Here is a 23,171-nt window from a genome sequence, read left to right as displayed (position 1 = left end):
TGCAGTGTGCTCAGTGACCAGTTTCTGGACAAGTGGATGATGCCTCCTGGGGTGGGGGACAGAGTCTCCCCTCCTACCTTCTCAGGGGTCTGCCCTCTTGGTTCACAGCCCCTGTCCCTTGAGCCATTCCTGCCCCTGGAAATAGGCCCGGTCTTTCACTCCTGGACCCGCCCTCCACACCTCGCCCCCACTCCTGCACAGCCCTGTCTCTCTCCCTCCCTGCCGCCTCTCTCTGTGTGCCTTCTTTCTCCTTCCCTCTGCAGGCCCTTCTCCCTCCCTTCCAGGACCAGTCCTCCCTCTGCCCCTCCCTCCCTCCATTTTTTTACTTACCCACTCTTCCTCCCTCCTTCCTCCGCGGACACCCCCACCTCTACCCCCGCCCGGGGCTCCAGCTTTCCTGCTCAGCCTATGCAGTGCTTTTCCGCCGCAGCATTTGCGGTCACCACGCCCACCCCTAGGGACATCACGCAGCCCCCCTACATCACCAGCACCAAAGCCAAGTGCTTTACAGGGGCCACTCTGCAGAGCCCGGGCGGCGCCCCGGAGGCGCAGGACTCGGAGCGATTCACCGAGAACTGAAAGTTCCGTGGAAGGCGCGCCTGTCCACGCGGAGGATGGACAAGGCCTGAGGGTCATGACACAACCGCCGGGATCAGCGGAAATACTTGGCTAGGGCTCGGAGGGAGGGATTCCGTACTCCTCGACCCTCCATCGGCAAGGCGATGGGTCTTGTGGGATCCCTTTAACAAACCAGCATCGGCCTGGCTCTGGAGAGCTAAGGTCGCCTGATGAAGGCGAGATGACAAGGTCACGCTCATGGGGACAAGGAGGCTTCGAGATGCCTGCGGGACAGTCACCGGGCGCTTCGGGGTGCTGCGCGCACCGCACTGTCAGCGTGTCCCGGAGCGCGGACCGAGCCGCCCCACGCCCGGCGCTGTCCACAGACTCCCGCGCCCAGCCGGGCACCGTGGGCGCGAGGGCGGCTGGTGCCGGCAGGGGGTGCGGGGGAGGCACACCCTTCAACGGGAGCTGTGTCCACGCGCTCTTCCTCTGATCCCCAGACAAGCCGGGCAGGGCCTGGCCGGTCCTTGGCTCCAATCCCCGGCCCCCAGGACCCCTCCCCCCCCCGACCCCACGCTAGGGTCCCAGGGTCCCTCCCTCTCCTCTGACCCCACACTGGGCTCCCAGGGTCCGTCCCCCATGACGCCACTCTGGGGGCCCAGGGTAGGGCTTGGCCCACCCCCTCCTCGCCCTCCCCCTGGGAGAGCCGGGGCAAGGCCGTCGGCCCACGGGGGTTCCCGCGCACAGGCGAGAGGCAGCGGGATCCTCAGGTGAGAGATGTCAGTTTGCGCAGCCGCAGGCCTGGCCGCTGCAGGTGCAAACGCCTCCGTCAGACTTGGAGGCCGCGTGCGGGAAGATCCCGGTTCCGGGTCCTACTGGAGTGGGGCGCAGACTCGGGACCTGAGGCCACAGTGACCGCACGAAGTCCACCCGGGACCAGTCTACTCGGGCCCTGCCCGCCAAGCCGGCCCACGCACCCCCAGAGCCCCGACACCTAAGCCGGGCGGGCCCCGCCCACCCACAAGCCCCGCCTCCCTCAGACCCCGCCCCCGACAGCCCGGCCCCGTCTGGCAGGACTCGGTCCTCAGGCCCCCCAGGCCCCGCCCAGGCCCCGCCCCAGTTCCCGCCCCGTCGCCCGCCCCCGCCCCGCGGGAAGCGCGCCTGCGCAGTGGCGGCAGGCGCAGTCGGAAGCCCCGGGCGGGGAGGCGGCGGAGCGACGGCGGCGTCCCAGCGCCTTCAGCTCGGACCCCGGCCTTTCGCCCGGCCGCCCCTCGGGGCTCGGGGCCGCGGGGCCGGGGGATGGCGGCGGCAGCCGAGCCCGGGGCCCGCACCTGGCCCGGCGGCGGCTCCCCGCGTCCGGGCAGCCCGGCCTCCAGCCCCGTGCTGGGCGGCGGAGGCCGCGCGCGGCCGGGACCCGGGGCAGAGCGGGCTGGGGCCAGACCCCCGGCCCCCGCCGCTGCGCTGGGCCACAGCTTCCGGAAGGTGACGCTCACCAAGCCCACCTTCTGTCACCTCTGCTCCGACTTCATCTGGGGGCTGGCCGGCTTTCTGTGCGACGGTGAGGCCCGCGACCCCCGCCCCGCGCCGCTTGCACTCCCTGGTGCTGGGGTTCCAGGACCCCCGACTTTGCTAAGGAGACCCTAGCTCCCCACACTCTCTACTGTGCCCGCCGGCCCCCTCCGTGTGGGACCTCCAGGACCCCAGCCCGCCCCAGGACCCCACACCAACCCCATCAGAGCCCCGGTGACCTTGTTCAGAGGCTGGGGCCCCAGGGAGCCGACTCCAGGGCGCGTCCGTATTCCTGCCCCAGAGCCCCATCCCAAACACCACCCTTCGGCCCGGATTCGCCCATCCCAGACTGGACACCTTACCTTTGACCCTGCCCTTCCCAGTAACGGGCTCCCCAGGTCAGAGTCCCCTGGCAGCACGGGCAAAACCGGGCTGGGCCCCAAATGTCCCGACGGAGGTGTTCGTGTCCGCCGCTGTCTAGCGTGGGGGGCGTGGGAGGGGGTCTGCTGCCGGCACCGCTGGCCCTCGGCGTCTCTGTTCACTGAGCAGCCTCCTTGTGCCCAGGATCAGAGAGAGCATGGCAGGGCCTGCCCCGTTCTGGGGGTGTGTGGGGCCTGCACAGGCATTGTGACCTATGGCTCTTGGCTCAGCAGAGCTTCCTTCTCCGGGAAGTAGGGCAGTGCTGTGCACAATGCAGCACCGTGGTTGGGATCATTCGGGGAGAAGCCGCCAGGGCTGTGCAGGGGCGGGTGAGCGTTTGCAGTGACTGGAGGAAGGGTGAGTCCCAGTGTCCTGCTTCACTCCCAGCAGCTGGGCCTGTGAGAGGCAGAGCTGGTCCGTCTGGGCCACCCACTGCTATGCCGGTGCCCCTGATGGCACGCTGCTGCCCAGAGGAGCCGAGTGCTGGCACTGCCCAGGCTCAGCCTCCTGGAGAACCGGCCGGCCGGGCCAGGACCTGTCATCTCTAGGTGCGGCGTGCCCTGACGTAGCCCCCACCCAGCTGCCAAGTAGGCTGGACTTGGCAAGGAGGGCCCTTTCCTCCTGTGTCTCCTCTGGGGGCCGGGCAGCGTGCATGCTTCCTGTGGACCAAGTCTCTCCTAGTCCGTTCTGCACTTCCAGGCTGCCAAGCCCAGGAGACCACAGTCCCTGTAGGTGGGGGGGGTGGGGGGGAGGAAGGCTGCTGCCCAGTGGAGGAGGAGCTCTTGGGCAGGATCTGAGTGTTTGTGCAGGAGGGAGGGGATGCTAGCGTGACATGCAGTGAACATTTGGCACTTCCTGTGTCCTGCCCCGGGACTGGAGGTGGGACAAGGTGGGGAACCTTTTCCTCTCTCAGGAAGACAGGCCTTTGCTCTGGGGATGGACACATGGCTCGGGGAGGGGCCTGCAGAGGCGGCTCTGAGGGCCTGGGTAGAGGGGGCTGCCTGGCTACAGTGGAACTGGGGGGGTCCTCCTGACTGCAAGGAAAGCTGGGCCCCTGGGCTTCAAGAGGTGGCCTGGCCATCTGAGCATGGGGATGGCCCCCTGGTCTCCGTCAGATCAGGAACGCTGCACTGCCCGTCCCCGCCCATGTGTACTGGCTGGGTCATCTGAGGAGGAGGAGGAGAATGGGGCAGGTAGGCCAGAGTCAGCTCCAGGTTTGAGCTATACACAGGCCCCCCTGGACACAGAAGAGGTACAGAAGGTTAGACTGAAGCTAGACCTCAGGCTTCCTGCACTGACAGGAGGTGGTGAAGGCAGAGCTCTAGGTCTGAGGCTAGACCTCAGGCCCTCTGTACTGGTGAGGGGTGGTGAAGGCAGAGCTCCAGGTCTGAAGCTAGACTCCAGGCCCGCTGTACAGGTGAGAAGTGAAGACAGAGCTCTAGGTCTGAGGCTAGACCTTAGGCCACCTGCAGAAGGGAGAGGGGTGAAGGGAGAGCCCCAGGTCTGTGTTTATACCTAGGACTTCTTGCAAAGGTGAGAGTTACGGAAGGCAGAGCTCTATGTCTGAGGTTAGATCCCAGCTGCCGCTGTGCAGGTAAGAGGTAGTGAAGGTAGAACTCCAGGTCTGAGGCTAGACCCAGGACTCCCTGCAGAGGTGAGAGGTGTATAACACAGAGCTATAGGTCTGAGGCTAGACCCAGGACCCCCTGTAGAGGTGAGGGGTGCATAAGGCAGAGCTCTAGGTCTGAGGCTGGACTCCAGGCCCCCTACACAGGTGAGAGGTAGTAAAGGCAGGGCCCTGTTCTGAGGCTAGACACCAGGCCTCCTACACAGGTGAGAGGTGGTGAAGGCAGAGGTCTAGGTCTGAGGCTAGACATTGGGCTTCCTGCACAGGTGAGAAGTGTGAAGGCAGAGCTCTAGGTGTAAGGCTAGACCCAGTACCGCCTGCACAGGTGAGGTGCGTAAAACAGAGCTCCAGATATAAGGTCGACCCAGGACCCTCTGCAGAGGTGAGATTTACAGAAGGTAGAACTCTGTGTCTAAGACTAGACCCCAGGTGCCCCTGCACAGTTGAGAAGTTTAAAGGCAGAGCTCTAGGTATGAGGTAGAGCCCAGGCCCCCTACAGAAGATAGATCTCCAGGTCTGAGGCTAGACCGAGGATCCCCTGCAGAGGGTGAGATGTGGTAAAAGTAGAGCATTAGGTCTAGGCTAGACCCCAGGACTTGGGTCTCTCTCACAAGCATGACCTTCTGCAGGTAGGGCTCTAGGTCTCAGTGGACTCAGGATCCCCTAAGCAGCTCATCAAGGAGTCTGGGTTTGTTACTCGGGAGGGGATGCTGGAGGCTGTTAACAGGGCAGCCATCCATCGGGGTGTTCTTCCCACATCTGGAGAGAATAGTGGGTGAGTCTCAGCAAGCCGAGGTGCCTGGCCAGGGTGTGGGAAGGAGTGCCCTTCCCCCAGTGGGGGCACCCAGGATGTGGGGCGTGGGTAGCGAGGGCCAGCATTATCTCTATGTCCCAGGGGAGGAAGCCAGGCCGGCGCCTGCCTGCAGCTGCTGTTACCAGCAGAGCTGGTATAGGGTGCTGGGGGGAGGAAGCTGAGGGGGAGGGCAATTCCTCCAAGCTCTCCCCACTTGGGGAAGTTTTCTGTGGAGCAAGGCTGTGAAGAAGCTTCTGTCTGCCTCTCTAGGGACTGGTGGTTGGGGCGGCAGCAGGCTGGGGGCAGAGTTTGACATTCCCTGCAGGGTGGCCTGTCCGAGGAGCCTGCCTGTCTTCTGGAAGGTCTGTCCTTCCCTAGACCTGCCCTACTTCCTGGCCTCCTGCAGCCTTGTCCATCCAGTCTCCTCCCTGCTGGGCCCAGCCCCATCCCACCCCATGTGCACATCTCCCAGCTCCTCTTTCTCGCTGCCCACTCCCTTCCCCTCCCCTTCCCACACTTCTTCCCTCCCCCTTTCTGCTGCCTCATCTCCACCGCCCTCCCCTCTTGTCTCCTTTCTTCCCTCTTCCCCCACCTGGTCTCCTCTTTCCCCCACCTTAGCCCTCTCCCCCTTTTCCCACCTCCCCCTCCCTCCCTCTCCCCCTTTTCCCACCTCCCCCTCCCTCCCTCTCCCCCTTTCTCCCCTTCTGTCCTTTCCTGGTCCTGCTGTGGCTGAGCCTTTGTTCCCTATGAGCAGAAGGGTGAGGCTTTGTGACCCTGCCCTGGCCCCATCTTGGACTAGAAGGGTGCAATGGGGATGGGCACTGGCTGCTGGCCGAGGTGCTGCCCCTGGGGCCCTGTGCAGGTTGTGGGGGTGTAAGTGCTCGCCACCTGGGGAGGCAGGGGTTCCTGTATTCTGGGCCAGGCTGGGGCAGTGGCTGGTGGCTGCTGTGAGCCCCTCCTTGGGCCAGGTCACCTGCCTGCCTTGGGCACGGCCCACAGTGTGTGGGAGGGGTGATTAGGGGTGTATGCAGTTGGGGAGGAGTGAAGAGAAGGGCATTCCTGCCTCAAAGCTGCTTTGGGGGATTTTAGAAATACAGAAAGTTGTGAAGTGCTCATGAGTGCCCCGGGGCTGTCCTCACAGAGAGCTGGGAGGAGAGCCAGCCTGCCTCTGAGGATGGACATGGCAGGCCTAGGGCCCTGTTACTGTGTGTGTGTTCTCGTGTGTGCATGCGTGCGTGCATGCGTGTGTGTGTGTGACGGTAGTCAGAGCAGACCCAGAGCTGTGTTACTGTGTGTGTGTATGGAGCTGTCTAGGATCAGTCTTCTTTGCCCGCCCTTCCCCCACACGGAGGAGTTGGTGGGGGTGCTCTCCCCATTATTCACAGTGGCAGTGGCGGAGAGGGGGGTCTGCACCAACGCACCCACCGCAAGCACTGTCTTTCCCATCGGCCTCTGGCAGAGTGGTCCTCACCACGATGGGAGTCACGGCCTATTGCATGGTCTGTCTGCCTGTGCATCCTGCTGGCTGGGGCTCCTCCATGTGGTGGGAGCTGTCAGATGGGACGGAGCGGGGGCGGGGGGGGGGTGGTGAACTCACACAGCTCTTGTTCCCACAGTTTGCAACTTCACGTCCCACGAGAAGTGTCTGAAGCACATGAAGATCCCGTGTGCATGTGTGGCGCCCAGCCTGGTCCGGGTGAGTGCTGGTCGGCGGGCTGGCAGGCAGCTCGGCTCTTTTCTACATCATGGTGCTGAGATATTTGCCATCCACCTTAATGCCGCAAGGTTTGTCCTGTACGTTGTTGAAAAGTAAAGAGATGGAATCAACCCAGAAAACCAAAGCCATTGCCGTGAAGTCGATTCCCACTCACAGCAACCTGCTCGCATAGGAAATGGGGTACTACTCTGCGGTAATTGTGGATATGCTCAACAGCCAGGTTGCCCCCTCAGGGAACTGTGCTGAGTGAGAAAGCCAATCCCAAAGGTTACATGCTGTATGATTCCACTTAGGGAACCTTCTGGAAATGGCAGAGTTACAGAGGTGGAGGACAGATTAGTGGCTGCCAGGGATTCCTGGACAGGGCAAATGGTTAATGCGCTTGGCTGCCAGCCTAAAGGTTGGAAGTTCAAGTCCTCCCAGAGGCACCTTGGAAGAATGGCCTGTGACCTACTTACAAAAAATCAGCCATCGAAAGCCCTGCGGAGCAGTTCTGCTCTTACACACATGGGGTCATCGTGAATCAAAGTCTATTTGACTGCAGCTGGTTAGGGGTTAAGGAAAGGTGGGGTGCGAGGGGAAGTGGGTGTGGCTATAAAAGGCACCAGGAGGGATCTCGTAGGGGTGGAACATTTTGTGTCATGACTGTCTCAATGTCAGTATCTTGGTTGTGATCTTGTAGTTTTGGAAAATGTTTCTATTGGGGGCCTGGTGGCGCAATGGTCAAGCGCTCAGCTGCTAACCGAAGGTCAGTGGTTCAAAGCCACCAGCCGCTCTGAGTGAGAAAGACTTGGCGATCTACTCTGGTAAAAATTACAGCCTGGAAAACCCTATGGGGCAGTTCTACTCTGTCACACGGGGCCCCTGTCAGTGGAAAATCGACTCAATGACACCCAGCAGCAACACTACTGGGGGAACTTAGATGAAGGGTACACTGGACCTCTTTGTAGTCTTTTATTTTTCACAACTGCTTGGGAATCTATAAGTATCTCAAAAGAAAAAGTGTTAACTAAAATAAAAAAGCAAAGGGAGCTTGAGGAGGTCTTAGCAACCAGCCTTCTTTGTGGGTGCCCTAGGGACGGGGTGCCTTTCCCATCTGCAGCCCACAGAGGTGCGTGGTGGAGATGGTAGCTGATGTTCAGGGGGGCTGACATTGGGGGCCGTCCGAGTGCCCCGCTTCATTACCCCTTTAATCCTCATAGCAGCTTCAGGTGGGAGGGGCCGTTGGCCTCACCCTCTACAGATAGCAGTGGAAGCTTCTGGAAGGCTGGACAGGGAGAGAGGTTCATGCCCGCCAGGGAAGCACTGCCACCCAGGGGGTCCCGCCCTCATCTGTGTTCATTCTAGCCTGGTGTCCTGGGCAGCAGCCATGTGTCCCCTTTTGGGGGTAGGCAATGGAGTTTTAGGACTGTTGGCCTTTGCTGTCTCCTTCACAGTTGTAAGAGAGAGCCTGTGTGAATGTTTGCCATGTGTGTCAAGGTGCCGGAGGGGGACAGCAAGCCGAGCGTGTTGGGGCCCTCGTCCTTGGTTAGTATGTTGGGGGCCCTATTCCTAAGTCAGTGTGTTGGAGGCCCTGGTCCTTGGTCAGTGTGTTGGGGGCCCTGGTCCCTGGCCAGTATGTTGGGGCCTTCACTCTGGTTAGTGTGTTGGGGGCCTTCACCTTGGTCAGTGTGTTGGGGACCTTTGTCCTTGGTCAGTGTGTTGGGGGCCTTCGTCCTTGGTCAGTATTGGGGGCCTTCACCTTGGTCATTGTGTTGGGGACCTTCATCCTTGGTCAGTGTGTTGGGGGCCCTTGTCCTTGGTCAGTGTATTGGGGACTCTGGCCCTTGGTCAGAGTGTTGGGGGCCTTCATCCTTGGTCAGTGTGTTGGGGACCTTTGTCCTTGGTCAGTGTGTTGGGGGCCTTCACCTTGGTTGGTGTGTTGGGGACCTTTGTCCTTGGTCAGTGTTCGGGGCCTTCACCTTGGTCATTGTGTTGGGGACCTTCATCCTTGGTCAGTGTGTTGGAGGCCCTGGTCCTTGGTCAGTATGTTGGGGCCTTCACCTTGGTCAGTGTGTTGGGGACCTTCGTCCTTGGTCAGTGTGTTGGGGGCCTTCACCTTGGTCAGTGTGTTGGGGACCTTCGTCCTTGGTCAGTGTGTTGGGGACCTTCATCCTTGGTCAGTGTGTTGGGGGCCTTCACCTTGGTCCGTGTGTTGGGTACCTTAGTCCTTGGTCCGTGTGTTGGGGACCCTCATCCTTGGTCAGTGTGTTGGGGACCCTCATCCTTGGTCAGTGTGTTGGGGGCCCTTATCCTTGGTCAGTGTGTTGGGGACCCTGGTCCTTGGTCAGTGTGTTGGGGGCCCTTGCTCTTCTGATCAGTATTCCACTCTGTGGATGGATCGTCATTTATTTATTTAGCCAGTTAGGTTTGCATTTAAAAATACTTGCGTTCTGAACTTTCTCCGCCACCCTTAACAGCAGAGAAGGTAGCATGGGGAATTTTTGAAGCCTCTCGGCTCTGCTTCAGAAAGAGTCAAGTTTTGCTACCTTTGCCTTGTCTGTCTGTGTGCTGTTGTTGCAGTATTTCCAAAGTATGTCTCTTTACTTCCTTAGTCTTCGCCCTGTGTCTCTGATACAAGTGGACGTTTTATAACGACAGTGCTGTTGTCACGTTAACGTATGTGACAGCATCCCTGATTGGTCTCCTGTCGGGTTGTTTCCCCCTTTCCCTGATTTGTTTCCTTTAAGCTGGGTGCTCCTGTTGGGGTCTGCCAGCGTGCACGGTGGTGTCTGGTCATCACCTTGATGTGTGCTTTATCCTAGAGCAGCTTCTCCTCTGCCTCGGACCCTCCTGTAGTGTCCACCTCCTGTTTTTGTCTGTTTCTCTGATCACTGTATGTCCTGTAAGCTGCAGCCAGCCCCAGAGCCCGATTTGATTCGGGGTCACTGTCTTGGATCTGAACACATCATGAGCCGTGGCAGGGCTGCACGTCCGTGTCACGTCTGGGCTGACCCCTGCCCACTGTGCGCTGGTGTTGGCTGTGCGGCGGGGACTGCCATCTCATCTGTGAAGTGGGGAAGAGCAGTGCCAGGCCACTGTGGGTAGCTTCACTGAAGTGGGCGGCCTCCAGCCGTGGGCGGGGCTGAGACCAGCAGTGGTCCAGGGGGCATCTGAACAGGGACTGGTGGACTCCCTGAGGGCCCTGGGGCCTCTGTCCAGAGCTGGCACCCTGAGGTGCTGCTGGTCTTGGGGAGGGGGCCGTGCTGGCAGGGGTGCCAGGTGCTGTCCCCAGCAGTGTTCGATGCAGTGAGGCCGACCATGTTGGTGTTGGTCTCCAAGCCATGTTCCAGAGGCCAGAGTACATGTAGGTGACTGGGTGTGCACCAGGTGTGCGTGGGTGGCCCTTCTCTGGAGGCAGACATTGATGGCCACCAGGTGCGTCCATGGGCCGCCTGCTCATGGTGATACTCTGGGCAGGTTTCTTGGCTCTGTGGAGGAGGCGCCTGAGTTGGTGGGGCTGTGGCCAAGGGTGGGCAGAGAAGGTGGCGGCCTGGGCCCAGGCATGAAGGTGCAGACAAATGGCCAGGTGGATAAGCCTCTGGCACTGGTGTGGGTCCCCAAGCTGCCGCACTCCCCTCCTTTCTCTCTGGCCTGTGACCCTGGTCCTCTCAGGTGGGCCCTGAGCCCAGCACTGCCCACCCACTGTATGGTGGCCTCCCTCCCTGTGCCATGTGCTTAGCATGTGTCTGGAAGTTACAGAGCCCTGTCCCTGGCCTGGACTAGCAAGGCAGCTGAAGGGGGCTTGCACCTCCAATGAGTCCTGGAGAGCAGGCCTCTGGGGGACACAACTGCTTCAGGACAGCTGGGGAACAGTAGGGCTAGGCTTCGAGTTGTCCAGGTGGGAGGGAGGAAGGAATGGCGTCATGGGCGGGAGGGGCTGCCTGAGCAGTCAGGGTAGGGGCAGTGCTGTGTGGGGTGTGCACACAGGGTGGGGCGGGGTGGCCCCAGCTGGACCCCCGAAGGGGCCATGGGGTCTACACACTAAAGGACTGCTTGGGAGGGCATGGGGGGCTGCAGGAGCTGGGCAGATAGGTGTGGTGGTGTGAGCAGGAGCCATCTGAGGGTGTGGGACTTGGGGTGCTGGGCTGGCAGCTGGGGTGGTGGCTGGTGGGGGAGGCAGGGACGTGTCTGAGGCCACCCTCTGAGGCTGCACATGGCTCCCGCCAGGTCCCAGTGGCACACTGCTTCGGCCCCCGGGGGCTCTACAAGCGCAGGTTCTGCGCCGTCTGCCGCAAGGGCCTGGAGGCCCCCGCGCTCCGCTGCGAAGGTACTGCTGAGGGGGTCCTCGTCTCTGCTGCCCGAGGTGGTCCAGCCCTCCACCAGGGTCCCGGCAGGGATATGGAGGGGTGACCTGGGGGGCTGACCGGCCCTGGCGCACAGCCCATGTCAGTAACTGATGTGGGGTGATCCTGAGGCTGTGCTGGGGCAGCGAGTAACTCAGAAATGCTTGTGGGGAGCAGGGTCCAGAGGGGCAGGGGGCTTGGGGGTATGGGTAAGCAGGCAGACAGGGAGAGTCCAGGAGAGGTCAAAGAGGGAGCAGCCCCGTTTGGCCCAGGTATAGGATGACCCGGGTGGTGGGTGGTAGGGTCTGAGTCACACCAGCAGTAAGAGGCGGCGGGGGCAGGCTGGCGTGGAGGAGGCCGTGGCCTGCCAAGGTGTGGGGGTGCTGCAGAGCCCCTAACCCTGCCCGCCCCCCAGTGTGTGAGCTGCACGTTCACCCCGACTGTGTGCCCTTCGCCTGCAGCGACTGCCGCCACTGCCACCGGGACGGGCACCAGGACCACGTGAGTGCCGGGGCACAGGGTGTGGGGGGTGCCAAGGGGGGCCCAGCTGACGTCACCCCTCCCCAGGACACGTATCACCACCACTGGCGGGAGGGGAACCTGTCCTCGGGTGCACGCTGCGACGTCTGCCGGAAGACATGCGGCTCCTCAGAGATGCTGGCCGGCCTGCGCTGTGAGTGGTGCGGCCTCCAGGTAAGGGCAGGGGAGGGCAGCAGGGGGTGGGGTCTCCAGGAGCCGGCAGGGCAGGGGTCTCTGAGTGGTGCAGCCTCCAGGTGAGGGCTGGGCAGGGCAGCAGGGTGTAGGGTCTCCAGGAGGGGGCAGGGGAGGGGTCCCTGAGTGGTGCAGCCTCCAGGTGAGGGCTGGGCAGGGCAGCAGGGGTGGGGTCTCCAGGAATGGGCAGGGTGCAAGGTGGGGGTCCCTTAGTGGTGCGGCCTCCAGGTGAGGGTGGGGCAGGGCAGCCGGTGGTGGGCTTTCCAGGTGCAGACAGGGTAGCAGGGTGGGGGTGCCTGAGTAGTGTGACCTCTGGGTGGGGGCGGGGGCTGGGCAGGGAGGGCGGAGTGGGGATCATTGAGTGGAGTGGCCTCCAGGTTGGGGAAGAGATGGGGCAGGGTATGTGGAATGCCCCCCAGGCCACCCTCCCTCCTGAGCCCATTTGCGGTGAGCTGTCTTTGAACCTCCGGCGTGGGTTTCCTGTTTGACAGTGGAGAGCCAGGGAGCTCTGCCCTGCTCCAGCCTGTGGGGTTGGCAGGCTGCTTTTGCGGGGTGTTTTCGGTCTGGGGTCTGGGGCGGTGAGCTCAGGGCGTGGTGCTTGATATGGCCTGGAGGCAGTTCCTGGGGCCAGTCTGGACCCTGGCCGCCGGTGCCCACAGGCCCCAGCTGAAGCCTGTTGCCCTGCCACCCCCAGGCCCACCCAGTCTGCTCCTCAGCAGTCACCCCCGAGTGCTCGTTCGGGCGCCTGCGTAGCATGATCCTGCCCCCCGCCTGCGTGAGCCTGGTGTCCCGCAACTTTAGCAAGATGCACTGCTTCCGCATCGCCGAGACCCCAGCCCCAGACCCAGGTAAGGCCTGTGGGCAGGCAGTGGAGCCCTGTGTCCTGTGGGAGGACGGTGTGGCTGCCAGACAGGGCTCATGGGGGGCAGGGGAGCAGGCAGGAGCAGGGGAGAGCCCACGGTGCCACAGCAGGACTGTGGCCTGAGAACTGGGCTGGGCCCCGGACTTGGGCAGGCTGGCGCATCCCTCTCCCCAGTGTGGATGGGCAGAGCTGTGTGTCTGGCCTTCCCCACAGGTGAGGGGGACGACAGCGTGGACGGAAGTGCCGTGGCAGGCCCAGGCAGGGAGGTGCTGACGTCTCCGGAGTCCAGTAAGTGCCTCTCACTAGTGCTCGCCCTGTGCCCCTGCCCCACGGGCTCATGAGCGCCTACCTCCGGCCAGGCAAGCAGACCCTGAAGATCTTTGACGGCAATGACACCGTGCGGCGCAACCATTTCCGTCTTGTCACTGTCCCCCGCCTTGCCAGGAGCGAGGAGGTGCTGGTAAGAGGGGCCCGACAGAGGGCTGCTGGCTGGACGCCGTCCCTGGGCGGGTTCTGCGCATGGGGTCTGGCCTGCCTGCCCAGTCTCCTTCCATCCGGCAGGAGGCTGCGCTGCGGGCATACTACGTCAGCGAGGACCCCTGCGACTTCGAGCTGCAGGTGCTTCCCCCGCCTGAACAGGCTGGCGAGAGTGGGGCCCGAGGAAAGGCCCGGACTGGTGGGGCTGCTGGGGATGAGGGCAGCCGAGGCCCCGGGTCCCGAGACCCTGTGCCTGAGGCCTGGATCATCCGTGCCCGGCCCCGCACCCAGGAGGTCCTGAGGATCTACCCTGCCTGGCTCAAGTGAGACCCCAGGCCAAGTCCCACGGTCTGCTGGGCCGGGTTGGGAGGGTAGAGGGAAGGGGTCCCTGTTGTCCTTGGGTCTGCTGGGCGGGGTTGGGAGGGGAATGAGTGGTGGGCTGTGCCGTCCTGAGTCTCAGGGTCTGCCCTGCAGGGTAGGTGTGGCCTGCGTGTCCATCCGTGTGACCCCGCAGAGCACTTCACGGACGGTGGTGCTGGAGGTGCTTCCGCTGCTCGGACGCCAGGTGCAGATGTCTGGGGGCCTCTGTGGGCAGCAGGACAGGCCTCGCTCCCGGCCCGGGTCTGGGTGCCCTTGTAGGTGTCCTGAGGTGGTTGGGGGCAGGCCTGACACCCCACCTTCTGCCCCTAGGCCGAGAGTCCCGAGAGCTTCCAGCTGGTAGAGGTACTCATGGGCAGCCGGCAAGGTGAGCCCGGGGCCCTGTGCGTCTGGGCCCGGGGCCCTGTGCGTCTGGGCCCGCGGCCTTGGGGCTTTTCTCCTGGGGGATGCCCAGGCCTGCGGGCCACACCCAATCTCCTGACCCACTGGGCCCCGAGTCCTGGGAGCCCTAGGGCTAGGAACAGCCATTGGTGGAGGTGCACGCTGTTCTCTGGGGCGGTGACATGCAATGCTGACGGGGCTGTGCCATTGCTCTGCAGTTCAGCGGACGGTGTTGGCAGATGAGGAGCCCCTGCTGGACCGACTCCGGGACATCCGGCAGGTCCGTAAGTGTGGACGCCATCCCACAGGCCCCCGCCCCTGCTGTGGGCACATCCCCCTCCCCACACTGGTGGCCCCAGGTCCAGGTGGGCTGTGGTACCTGCCCTCTGTGCCACGTGTCCACTGTGGCTGGGACAGCGGGCTTGCAGCAGGGCTGTTGCCTCCGGCCCTGAGGCTGGGCCGTTTCCGCTTGGTCTGTACAGTCATCTGTTCCTGGCTGTGTGGCGTCCTGTGCCATGGATCTCCCTGAGGTCCCCACTGGCGAGGGGAAGGGGCTTGTACAGTGGAAGGAAGCCCCTTTGCTGTCTCCTCACTGTTTTTTCACTGTAGCTCAGTCCAGCCCGGGGAACCTCCCAGTGCCCCTTTATGCATGCAGAGCACTAAGGAGGGTGGTGGGGAATGTCTGCTGGTGCCTGGCTCTCAGTGTCCTCCCCCTGCAGACGTCCCTGCGGCAGATGAGCCAGACGCGGTTTTATGTGGCAGAGAGCCAGGCTGTGGTGCCGCACGTCTCCCTGTTCATCGGTGGCCTGCCACCTGGCCTTGCCTCCCAGGAGTATGGCCCCCTGCTACAGGAGGCTGTGGGCACTAAAGGTGGGCCCTTCTGGCCTGTCTGGGAACCTGGGGAGGTGGGGGGACCCCAAATGGCCCGCAGTGGGGACTGCAATGCCCTGTCCATTCCTGCCTTCCCCTGGATGTCGCCCTTGCTGTCCTCCTTGGCTCTGCCTGAGCCGGGGCCAGGTCCTTTGTCCTCACCTCTAGGCTCAGGCCAGTGCCCCTCATCCAGGAGGTTTCTGTGCCTGCCAGCCTCCCTGGCCATTCCTGTCTGGTGCCCACCTCTGAGTCCTCCGCCCCTGGCCCTGGGGAGTCAGGGAGTGCTGTGGGGGGGCGGGGGTCCTGATAGGGAGCTGCTCCTGCTGGGCAGTGTCAGTAGGCCCTGAACATGGTGGTGGTGGGGAGGGGGGGTGGCTCGCCAGACCGGGCAGGGCTGCCGGCGGGGGGGACATGTGGGCTGCAGGGTGAGTGGTGCCCGTATCAGCCACGTGGAGCCTGGCGCCCCTAACCAAGGTCTGTCTTTGCAGCTGACGTGGTAGCTGTTAGTCATGTCTACCCCTCGCAAGGTGAGCACTGCTGGCCGGAGCTCAGGTGTGACTGAACGTCATTCCCTGGTTTTGATGGACAAGCCCGGATGACTTCCATCTTGGGGACCCCAGGGGGTCCTCACAGCTGCCTGGCATTTATCCCGGGCTCACCACTGTAACCCTCTTGCTAAAAAGGCTCTGCTCAGGAAACGTTTGTGCCAACACCAGTTCAGCCCGTGGGTTTGTGTCTTCTGTTATGGAAAATTTAAAACCCACGCAGAGGTGGGAGAACAGTACACTGCGCCCCCACCTACTGTCACCCCAGCTGTTACCAGCACCCTTCCGTTCTTGTGGGTGGGTTTTGCCCCTCAGGCTGACCCAGGAGGCCCTGGACCGTCGTGGGCCCCAGCAGGCAGGATGTAAGCTCCCAGTGGGGCAGGGTTCCATTGGGGTGGGCACAGTGGTGAGGAGGGCTGCCTGCCCTGCCTGTCCCATCACACCTCCTGTGGCTTCTCTCTGTCCACCCGTGCTTATTCGGCAGATGTGCCCCGTCACTGCCCTGTGGTAGCCCTGGGCTTGGCCAGTGACCCCAGGCTCTTCCTGAGGGAGAGGGGAGGAGGGGACAGGGCTTTCCTGGGGCAGGTAGGGTACAGACCCTGGGTATGGTCTCCCTGGGTGGCCTGATCTGAGCTGGCTGTGGGCAAAACTGGGCCTTTTTGGCTGCGGGAGGTGGCCGAGGCCCCAGTCTGGGCCCCTGTGTGGACAGGCCCTGCTTTGGAGCTCATGGCCCACCTATGCAGGTGCCGTGGTGCTGGATGTTGCCTGCTTTGCGGAGGCTGAGCGGCTGTACATGCTGGTCAAGGACACGGCCGTGCAGGGCCGCCCGCTGACAGCCCTGGTGCTCCCTGACGTGCTGGTGAGTGAGCCCCGAGTGTGCCTGGTGGGGGCCCCGAGTGTGCCTCCAGCAACCTGCACTGACAGCTGGTTTTCAGACATTCAAGTGGGGAAGCTGGAGTCTCCATCCCGGTCCGCACACCTTCACTTTCTCAGGAGGCCTCAGTGGACAGACCTATCTTTTCCTCACCTTTGTTGGGCCCTTGGGCAGTGCCACCCGGTGTTGCCAGTCCAGGAAGAACATTGTCACCCTCCTTGTACCCTGAGGGGGTGAGGTCAGGGGCGAGCCGCCTGCCTGAGGCTGCCTGGCGGGTGAGTGGCCAAGCCCAGCCCGATTGCCCAGGTAGCCAGCTCTGTGAGGACATGGTGGACTAACTGCCCAGAGCAGAGGGTGGGAGCAGCGGCTCAAGGCCCTGACCCCACAGGGACAGAGTGCTTCCCGCTCTGCACCTGCAGTGACCTCCTCAGTGGGGGGCATGTGTGTATTGGTGACCACGTGTGAGCATCCTCTTGGGCCCCTGTCCTCTTGGGTCACTGGGTACTGGCTCCTCTCACCTGGTGGACCAAGGGCCCTGCAGCTCTGTGCACAGGCCGCCTCTGGCCAGTAGGTGGCACTCACATCCTAAATACCTGACCTGCCTGGAGGAAGACCCAGGACCCCTGCCCTGCCCCACAGCCACCACTGGCTCCTCTGCCCTGATGGCCTAAGGTGTTCCTGGCTGTTTTGTCCCTGACCCCAGACCAGGAGAAGCCTAATTAGAGCAGAAGGAGTTTGTGTCTGCCTGGAGTAGGTGGGCACCTACCTGGTGACAGCGGTTAGTCCCGTTGTCCTGAGGGCGCAGCTGCAGGTGAGGGTCCCGGCTCCACGCAGAGCTGGGCCACAGTGCCAGTGCACGTTTTCTGTCTTTTCGTTAGCTGCCTGCACGTGGGTGAGCGGGTAAGTCCTGACTTTGGGGCAGCTCTGCTGCCATGTGGTCAAAGCGTGTCCCCAGTACATCCCCAGTGTGTCCTTGGTCTCAAGCCACGGCAGAGCCGTGTGCCGTTGACATCTGCCCTCTGTCTGAGCCCAGCTTGTCTGTCTCCTGTAGCCATAGCACTTTGTAGGACCCTAGCCCTGGTCCCCACCATCGTAGGGATTTGGCCCTGCTGTCTGTCCTGGGCGTGCACCAACACTCTGGACTGAGCCCTGCACTCTGAAGGATGATGATATGCTGGGCTTGGTTGCCAGGCCTGAGGGAGCCACGTGGCTCCTGGTAGCTGCATGGGCGGCGCAGGAAGGGGTGCTGTGTGAGCGGGGCCAGGCGGGGCGCCTGGGCCTCCACGTGCAGGTGGCTCCACAAGGGGCAGGCCTCACCTGCGGGGTCCTGCGGCCTGGGTTCTCTGGCCTTGGGCTGTGGTGGGCCTGGGTGGGTGGACCAGTGGGGGAGCGGCTCTATAAAATCCCATGTCACAGTGGGTGCCGCCTGGCCCACCTGCCTCACCCTGTCCCCGGGGCCGCCAGCAGCCTGTGGGGTGCCAGAGTGATCAGTGGTGAGGTGGGGCTGGTCACATGGCCTGCCTGGCCTCGTGTGAGGGTGTGGCCATGGCTTCCTTTGGAGAGTGCTGGCTTGACCTGGGCAGCCCAGAGTTGGGGGGGGCGCTTGGGAGTTGGGCTGGGTGGGTAGTCACTCAGTCGCTTCCCGGTAGGTGGGGCGGTCACTCAGTTACTGCCTGGCACGGGGACACAGTCACTTGGTCACTGCCCAGCATGGGGACATGGTCGCTTGGTCACTGCCCAACATGGGGATGTGGTCACTTGGTCACTATCTGTCATGGGGGCGATCACTCGGTCACTGTCTGTCATGGTGGTGGTCACTCGGTAACTGCCCAGCAGCACTGGGAAGGGGGGTGGTCACTCAGTTACTGCCTGGCAGGAGGGGTGGTCACTCCATCATTACCTGTCATGGGGGCAATCACTTGGTTACTGCCTGGCAGCCCTGGTGGGGGAGGCAGTCCCTGCCTGGCATCTCTGGTTGGGAGGTGGTCTCAGTGGCCCCTGCCCCTGCCCTAACCCAGCTCTCGTCTGTCAGCACATGAAGCTGCCCCCAGACTGCTGCCCCCTTCTTGTGTTTGTGAACCCCAAGAGTGGAGGCCTCAAGGGCCGAGACCTGCTCTGCAGTTTCCGGAAGCTGCTGAATCCTCACCAGGTCTTTGAGCTGACCAATGGGGGTCCTCTCCCTGGGTGAGTGTGGTGGGGCCAGGGCACATGGGGGTAGGCAGGTGGGCAGATGGGATGTGACTGCGTGTCAGGCTGGGATCCTCAGCCCTCCATGTAGCAGGAGCCTGAGGGTGTGGCAAAGGGGAGGCCTCTTCTGCCCTGAGACCCTGCCCTCCCCCTTCCCCTCAGTGGGGGTGGGCTGACTCCCAGGGGTGGTGGCGTGACATGCCCTGTCTCCCCCACTGCCAGGTTCCACGTGTTCTCCCAGGCCCCCCGCTTCCGGGTGCTGGTGTGCGGCGGAGACGGCACTGTGGGCTGGGTGCTTGGTGCCCTGGAGGAGATACGCCACCACCTGGCCTGCCCAGGGCCCTCTGTGGCCATCCTGCCCCTGGGCACAGGTGGGCGCAGCCAGGGGTGGGGGTGTGGGCCACGGGACTTGTCCTTTCTTGCCCTCGAGGTTTGCTTGAGGCCCTTGGTGGTCTCTGTCCCCGCAGACCCTCACACCTGTCCAGTGGTGGCCTCCATCTCTGCTGGTCCCCAGGCCCACCCTGTGCTGATCTCTGCCCCTGCCTGCCCTCACACCTGCCCCGTGGTGGTCTTAGTCCCCTCAGACCCTTTCTGCCCCATGGTGGTCTCTGTCCCCGCCGACCCTCAGACCTGCCCCGTGGGTGGGCATGGGGAGTCACTCTTCATCTCGCTGTCTCAGGGAATGACCTCGGCCGAGTGCTCCGCTGGGGGGCGGGCTACAGTGGAGAGGACCCCTTCTCGGTGCTGGTGTCGGTGGATGAGGCTGACGCTGTGCTCATGGACCGTTGGACCATCCTGCTGGACGCACACGAGGCCTGTGGCACGGAGAACAGCGTGGCCGATGTGGAGCCCCCAAAGGTACCGGTGGGGCACGGGCAGGAGGTACTGCCGTGTGTGCCTTCACCATGCCCACTGGAATGCTCCTCCCCCGCCACACTAGCACAGGCGCCACTGCCATCCCCGTTTACAGGGAAGGAAGGGCTCGCTGGTGATCATGCCCAGGCCTGGTTAGAGCCTTGGTGTGCCATGTGGCATGCTGCCATCCCTTGGGGTGCTAGGGAGCCACGTGGGATCAAACAGGGAAGTAACCACAGGCAGAAGGCAGCTCTGGCAACAGCAGAGGAGTTGGATTGGAGACGAGGTGGCTAGACCTACCTCTGGGGAGCCCAAGAGGACCTGGTGTGCGGTGACCAGAGTCCAGGGAGATAAAGTGGCTCGTCCCCAGATTGTACAGATGAATAACTACTGTGGGATTGGCATCGACGCGGAGCTAAGCCTGGACTTCCACCAGGCACGCGAGGAGGAGCCCGGCAAGTTCACGAGCAGGTACCACAGGAGCCGGAGCTAGAGCTTGAGGGGCTTCTTCAGGCAGGGCAGGGCAGGGGCTGCCACCCGGGGGCAGCATACTTCTGGGGGATTCACCAGTTGGGATTGGTGGAGCAGGGGACTGGCGCCCAGGGGCTGTTTCAGGCACAGCAGAGGCAGCTGCCTGATGACAGCAGGTCTACCACCCCACCTGCAGGTTCCATAACAAGGGTGTGTACGTGCGGGTCGGGCTGCAGAAAATCAGTCACTCACGCAGCCTGCACAAGGAGATCCGGCTGCAGGTGGAGCAGCAGGAGGTGGAGCTGCCCAGCATTGAGGGCCTCATCTTCATCAACATCCCCAGGTGCGGGTGGGGTGGGGCGCCCCCGAGGGGTCTGCTCTGGTTCCCTGTGGCAGGGTCTTGGGCAGGGCTCTGAGTCTCTGCCTCTGGGCCATGCCCTTGCTCTCTCCTCCTTGCACAGCTGGGGCTCAGGGGCCGACCTGTGGGGCTCCGACAACGACGCGAGGTTCGAGAAGCCGCGCATAGACGATGGGCTGCTGGAGGTGGTGGGGGTGACAGGCGTCGTGCACATGGTGAGCGGCCGGGCAGGCGGGCGGGCCACCCCAACGCCATGCTGTGGCTCCGGCTGACCCAGCTTGCCCCTCTCCCATCCCCAGGGTCAGGTCCAAGGCGGGCTCCGCTCTGGCATCCGCATCGCCCAGGGCTCGTACTTCCGTGTCACGCTCCTCAAGGCCATCCCTGTGCAGGTGGATGGCGAGCCCTGGGTCCAGGCCCCTGGCCACATAATCATCTCGGCCGCAGGGCCGAAGGTATGTTGGGCCTGGTGGGTGAGGTGGGCAGGACCAGGGAGCCAGTGCAGAGGGGGGCTCGGTGCGGGGCAGGCTGGGGGTGGGCGTGGGAGGTCATGAGGACCATGTAGGGACAGCTGAGTTCTTCTGGGTACTGCCTCTCGGTAGACGAGCACCCGTTGGCCCCAGAGAAGAGGGGTGTGCGGAGGCTGGACAGCGTTGTGCGTCGACAGCACGAGCCCAGCCTTCTCCTGCTAGCTGCAAGTCACTTAAGCTTCACTTCTCATCTTGGGAAAATGGGTTGAACATTCTAGTGTCCTTGGTGCTGTGTCAGCCATCCACACACGCATGGCCCAGACCCTGGGCTGCTGATAGGAGCCCTGAGCCCCTCTGACATTCCCGCCTTCTGACAGGTCCACATGCTGAAAAAGTCCAAGCAGAAGCCCAGGAAGGCCGGTGGCGGCCCCAAGGAGGCCCGAGTGGACACATTCCCTGCCCCGGAGGGGGACACCAAATAGAGGTGGCTATGGGAGGCTGAGGAGGGCCAGGAAGTTGGCCTGCACCCGTCCTGCCCTGCCTCCAGAGCAGCAGCCTCGTCCTGACTGTTGTCTTCCTGGGACCACAGGCCTGGGGACTTCTCCATCCCAGTCCTCATCCTGCACTGTGTCACGTGGAGGCCGCTGGGCTGGTAACATGCGTGCCCTGTGCCTTGCAGGGGAGCCGCTGCCATCTGGCTGTACAGGGCTCGGCGGGGCCGAGCTGCAGGCCTGGTGTCAGACATGGGACCTCCCCCCTTGCCTTCAAGCCCCTCGCAGGATGCAGGCAGCCAGTGGACCTCACCTCATCCAGTGCCCATTGGGCATTGCCTTGGATGGCCCTTGGGATGGTCGGCTCTGTGGAGGCCCACACTTCAGCTTCCCCTGCAGCTCCGGGCAGGTGTGGCAGCGCTGCCAGCTGCCCCCTAGGTCACTTCATCTGAGATCTGCCCCATGCCACCCCCCCTGGCCTCCTCTCAGTCTGTCTCCTGAGCTCCTGACCAGAGGCACGCCCAGGCCCTGCTGGGTGTGGTGGGCAGGACGCACCGGAGTGGCAGGCTGTTTGGGGAAGGGTGCTTCTCCTTATCGCCATGCGGCCTGGGGGGGCTGGGGAGGGAGTGGAAGAGACCCCGTGCTGGCCCTCAGACAGGTGTGGCAGGTGCCCTCTCCCAATCTGTTGTGCAGGTCAGGGCTGGGCTCCCTGGACGTTCAGGCTGTGCCTGGGGAGAGGGGACCTTTCTCCACCATGGGTCCTAAGGTTGGCAGGAAGCAGCCCCGCCAGCGGGTGGCAGTGTGGGTCTGAGCCCAGGAGCAGGTGGGCAGAGATTGTTAGGGACAGGCCTAGTGGCCGCCCCTCCTGACCCCCGGTGGGGTGTCCAGAGCAGGTGGAGGTCAGCAGAAGAGAACCTGATGCAGGGCCCGCCATTGCCCAACAGCCCCTGGGGCCTGGAGCTCAGAGGCGGCTGTGGTGTAAAGAAACTGAGTGTGTTGAATAGCTGTAGTCACCTGGGTCCACGTTACGTACTTCACATGCCTGTCTGCCAGCGAGCCGCATGGCAAGGGCCGGCTCTGTGCTCTATCGGCGCTTCTGGCTCCTGGCCCACCCAAGGTGCACATCCCCGGGACGGTGGAGCCCGTCAGGCCACAATGGGGGGAGCACTGTTGTAGCAGACGGCCCCCCGGGGGTGATTCCCAGGAACTCGGACCACAGGGGCGGATGCACAACAGCACACCTACCTGGGAGGTCTTCCAAGGTGCCCACCCATTTCCCCGGGACAGGTTGTCCCGTTGCCTTTGAAGTCAGGCTCGCACTGGCAGTGGTGAGGGCAGTGGGGACAGCCTTCGGGCTCCCCTGGGCTGGGGCACTGGCCTGGCACTTTGCCTGAATGTGGGCCTCAGCCTCAGGGATGGCTACGGGTTGACCCAGGAGCAATGCCTTCAGTGTAGGACTGGTCCCCTGCCCCATCCCTACCATGCTTCTACCAAAACCACACAAACGCATCGTGAGGCCGCTCTGTGGTGGAGCGCTCGCTTGTGTGCCTCCAGCGACTGCACGTGCCTGTGTTTATGCTATCTGTAACCCCTCCACCGGGTTTGTCGTGGTGTGGTCTGTGTTAGCTTTGCGAGCCACAGTGCCGTGTGAACTTACAAACTGTAAATCACCGTCAGAGTGAACTTGTCCTATATTTAATGCGTCTGTCTGCACCCAGACAGGCTGTGACTGAGGTGGCGGGCAGCTCCGCTGACTACTTGCACTGACTGGAACCCTGTTCCGTGTAGCTTCCTGAATGTAACAGTAATTTATACCTGTGACAAATACAGTGCTGGGCATCACCATTGTGCTGGCTCTCCTGGTCTCTGTGTGCAACTTTCGGGGTGCCTGATGTTTGGGGAGGGGTGGGGCACCTGGGAGCCCCAAGGCCCTGACTGATCCTGGAGCCTGGACTCTGCATGTGTGGAGGGTGGGCCATGGTGGGCAACCCCTCAGAGAGGGCCGGCTTCACGGCTACCTGTCCCGGTCCCCTGCCTGAGCCTGTAGCTATTAAATTAGGGGACACTTAACCCTGTAGTCCAGGCAAAGGTGCCGGTGGTGTGAGCTGCAGGAGAAATGCCTGCCAGCTGGAGCAGGTATCCAAGGCCATGACCTGCACCCCCTCACCCACCCTGGGCTGAGGCTGGCTGGCCAGGGCCACACCCTCCCTCCAAGCCAGAGGCAAGACCCTGGAGAGCCACCCTGTCCTCAAGCCCAGCCACACCACTTCTTTCAATCTGGCTCCTCTCAGG

General features: G+C 62.9%; 1 protein-coding gene across 1 annotated transcript; it reads left to right on the top strand.

Moving 5' to 3' along the window:
- The first annotated feature begins 1,746 nt into the window (after window positions 1–1,746).
- DGKQ (diacylglycerol kinase theta) lies at window positions 1,747–21,662 on the top strand. Its single transcript, XM_049886529.1, has 23 exons — window positions 1,747–2,119; window positions 6,527–6,606; window positions 10,837–10,936; window positions 11,368–11,453; window positions 11,520–11,645; window positions 12,358–12,511; window positions 12,739–12,813; window positions 12,885–12,985; window positions 13,087–13,325; window positions 13,477–13,567; window positions 13,693–13,747; window positions 13,980–14,041; window positions 14,481–14,631; window positions 15,120–15,158; window positions 15,920–16,035; window positions 18,083–18,234; window positions 18,460–18,608; window positions 18,917–19,095; window positions 19,463–19,563; window positions 19,760–19,906; window positions 20,025–20,136; window positions 20,221–20,373; window positions 20,766–21,662. The coding sequence occupies exons 1-23, from the start codon at window positions 1,861–1,863 to the stop codon at window positions 20,868–20,870; spliced, it is 2,832 nt and encodes a 943-aa protein (XP_049742486.1). The 5' UTR covers window positions 1,747–1,860; the 3' UTR covers window positions 20,871–21,662.
- Window positions 21,663–23,171: the final 1,509 nt, after the last annotated feature.

Source organism: Elephas maximus, chromosome 5, assembly GCF_024166365.1.
Source record: "Elephas maximus indicus isolate mEleMax1 chromosome 5, mEleMax1 primary haplotype, whole genome shotgun sequence".
Lineage (NCBI taxonomy): Eukaryota > Metazoa > Chordata > Mammalia > Proboscidea > Elephantidae > Elephas > Elephas maximus.
This window is presented reverse-complemented; position numbering and strand designations above follow the sequence as displayed.

What these genes read in the sequence shown, in the direction of transcription:
- DGKQ (XM_049886529.1), top strand. Translation starts at nt 1,861, where the DNA reads ATGGCGGCGGCAGCCGAGCCCGGGGCCCGCACCTGGCCCGGCGGCGGC. An exon ending in AATGGGGGTCCTCTCCCTGG is followed by an intron (nt 18,235 to 18,459) that starts GTGAGTGTGGTG and finishes CCCCACTGCCAG; the next exon opens with GTTCCACGTGTTCTCCCAGG. An exon ending in ATCTTCATCAACATCCCCAG is followed by an intron (nt 19,907 to 20,024) that starts GTGCGGGTGGGG and finishes CTCCTTGCACAG; the next exon opens with CTGGGGCTCAGGGGCCGACC.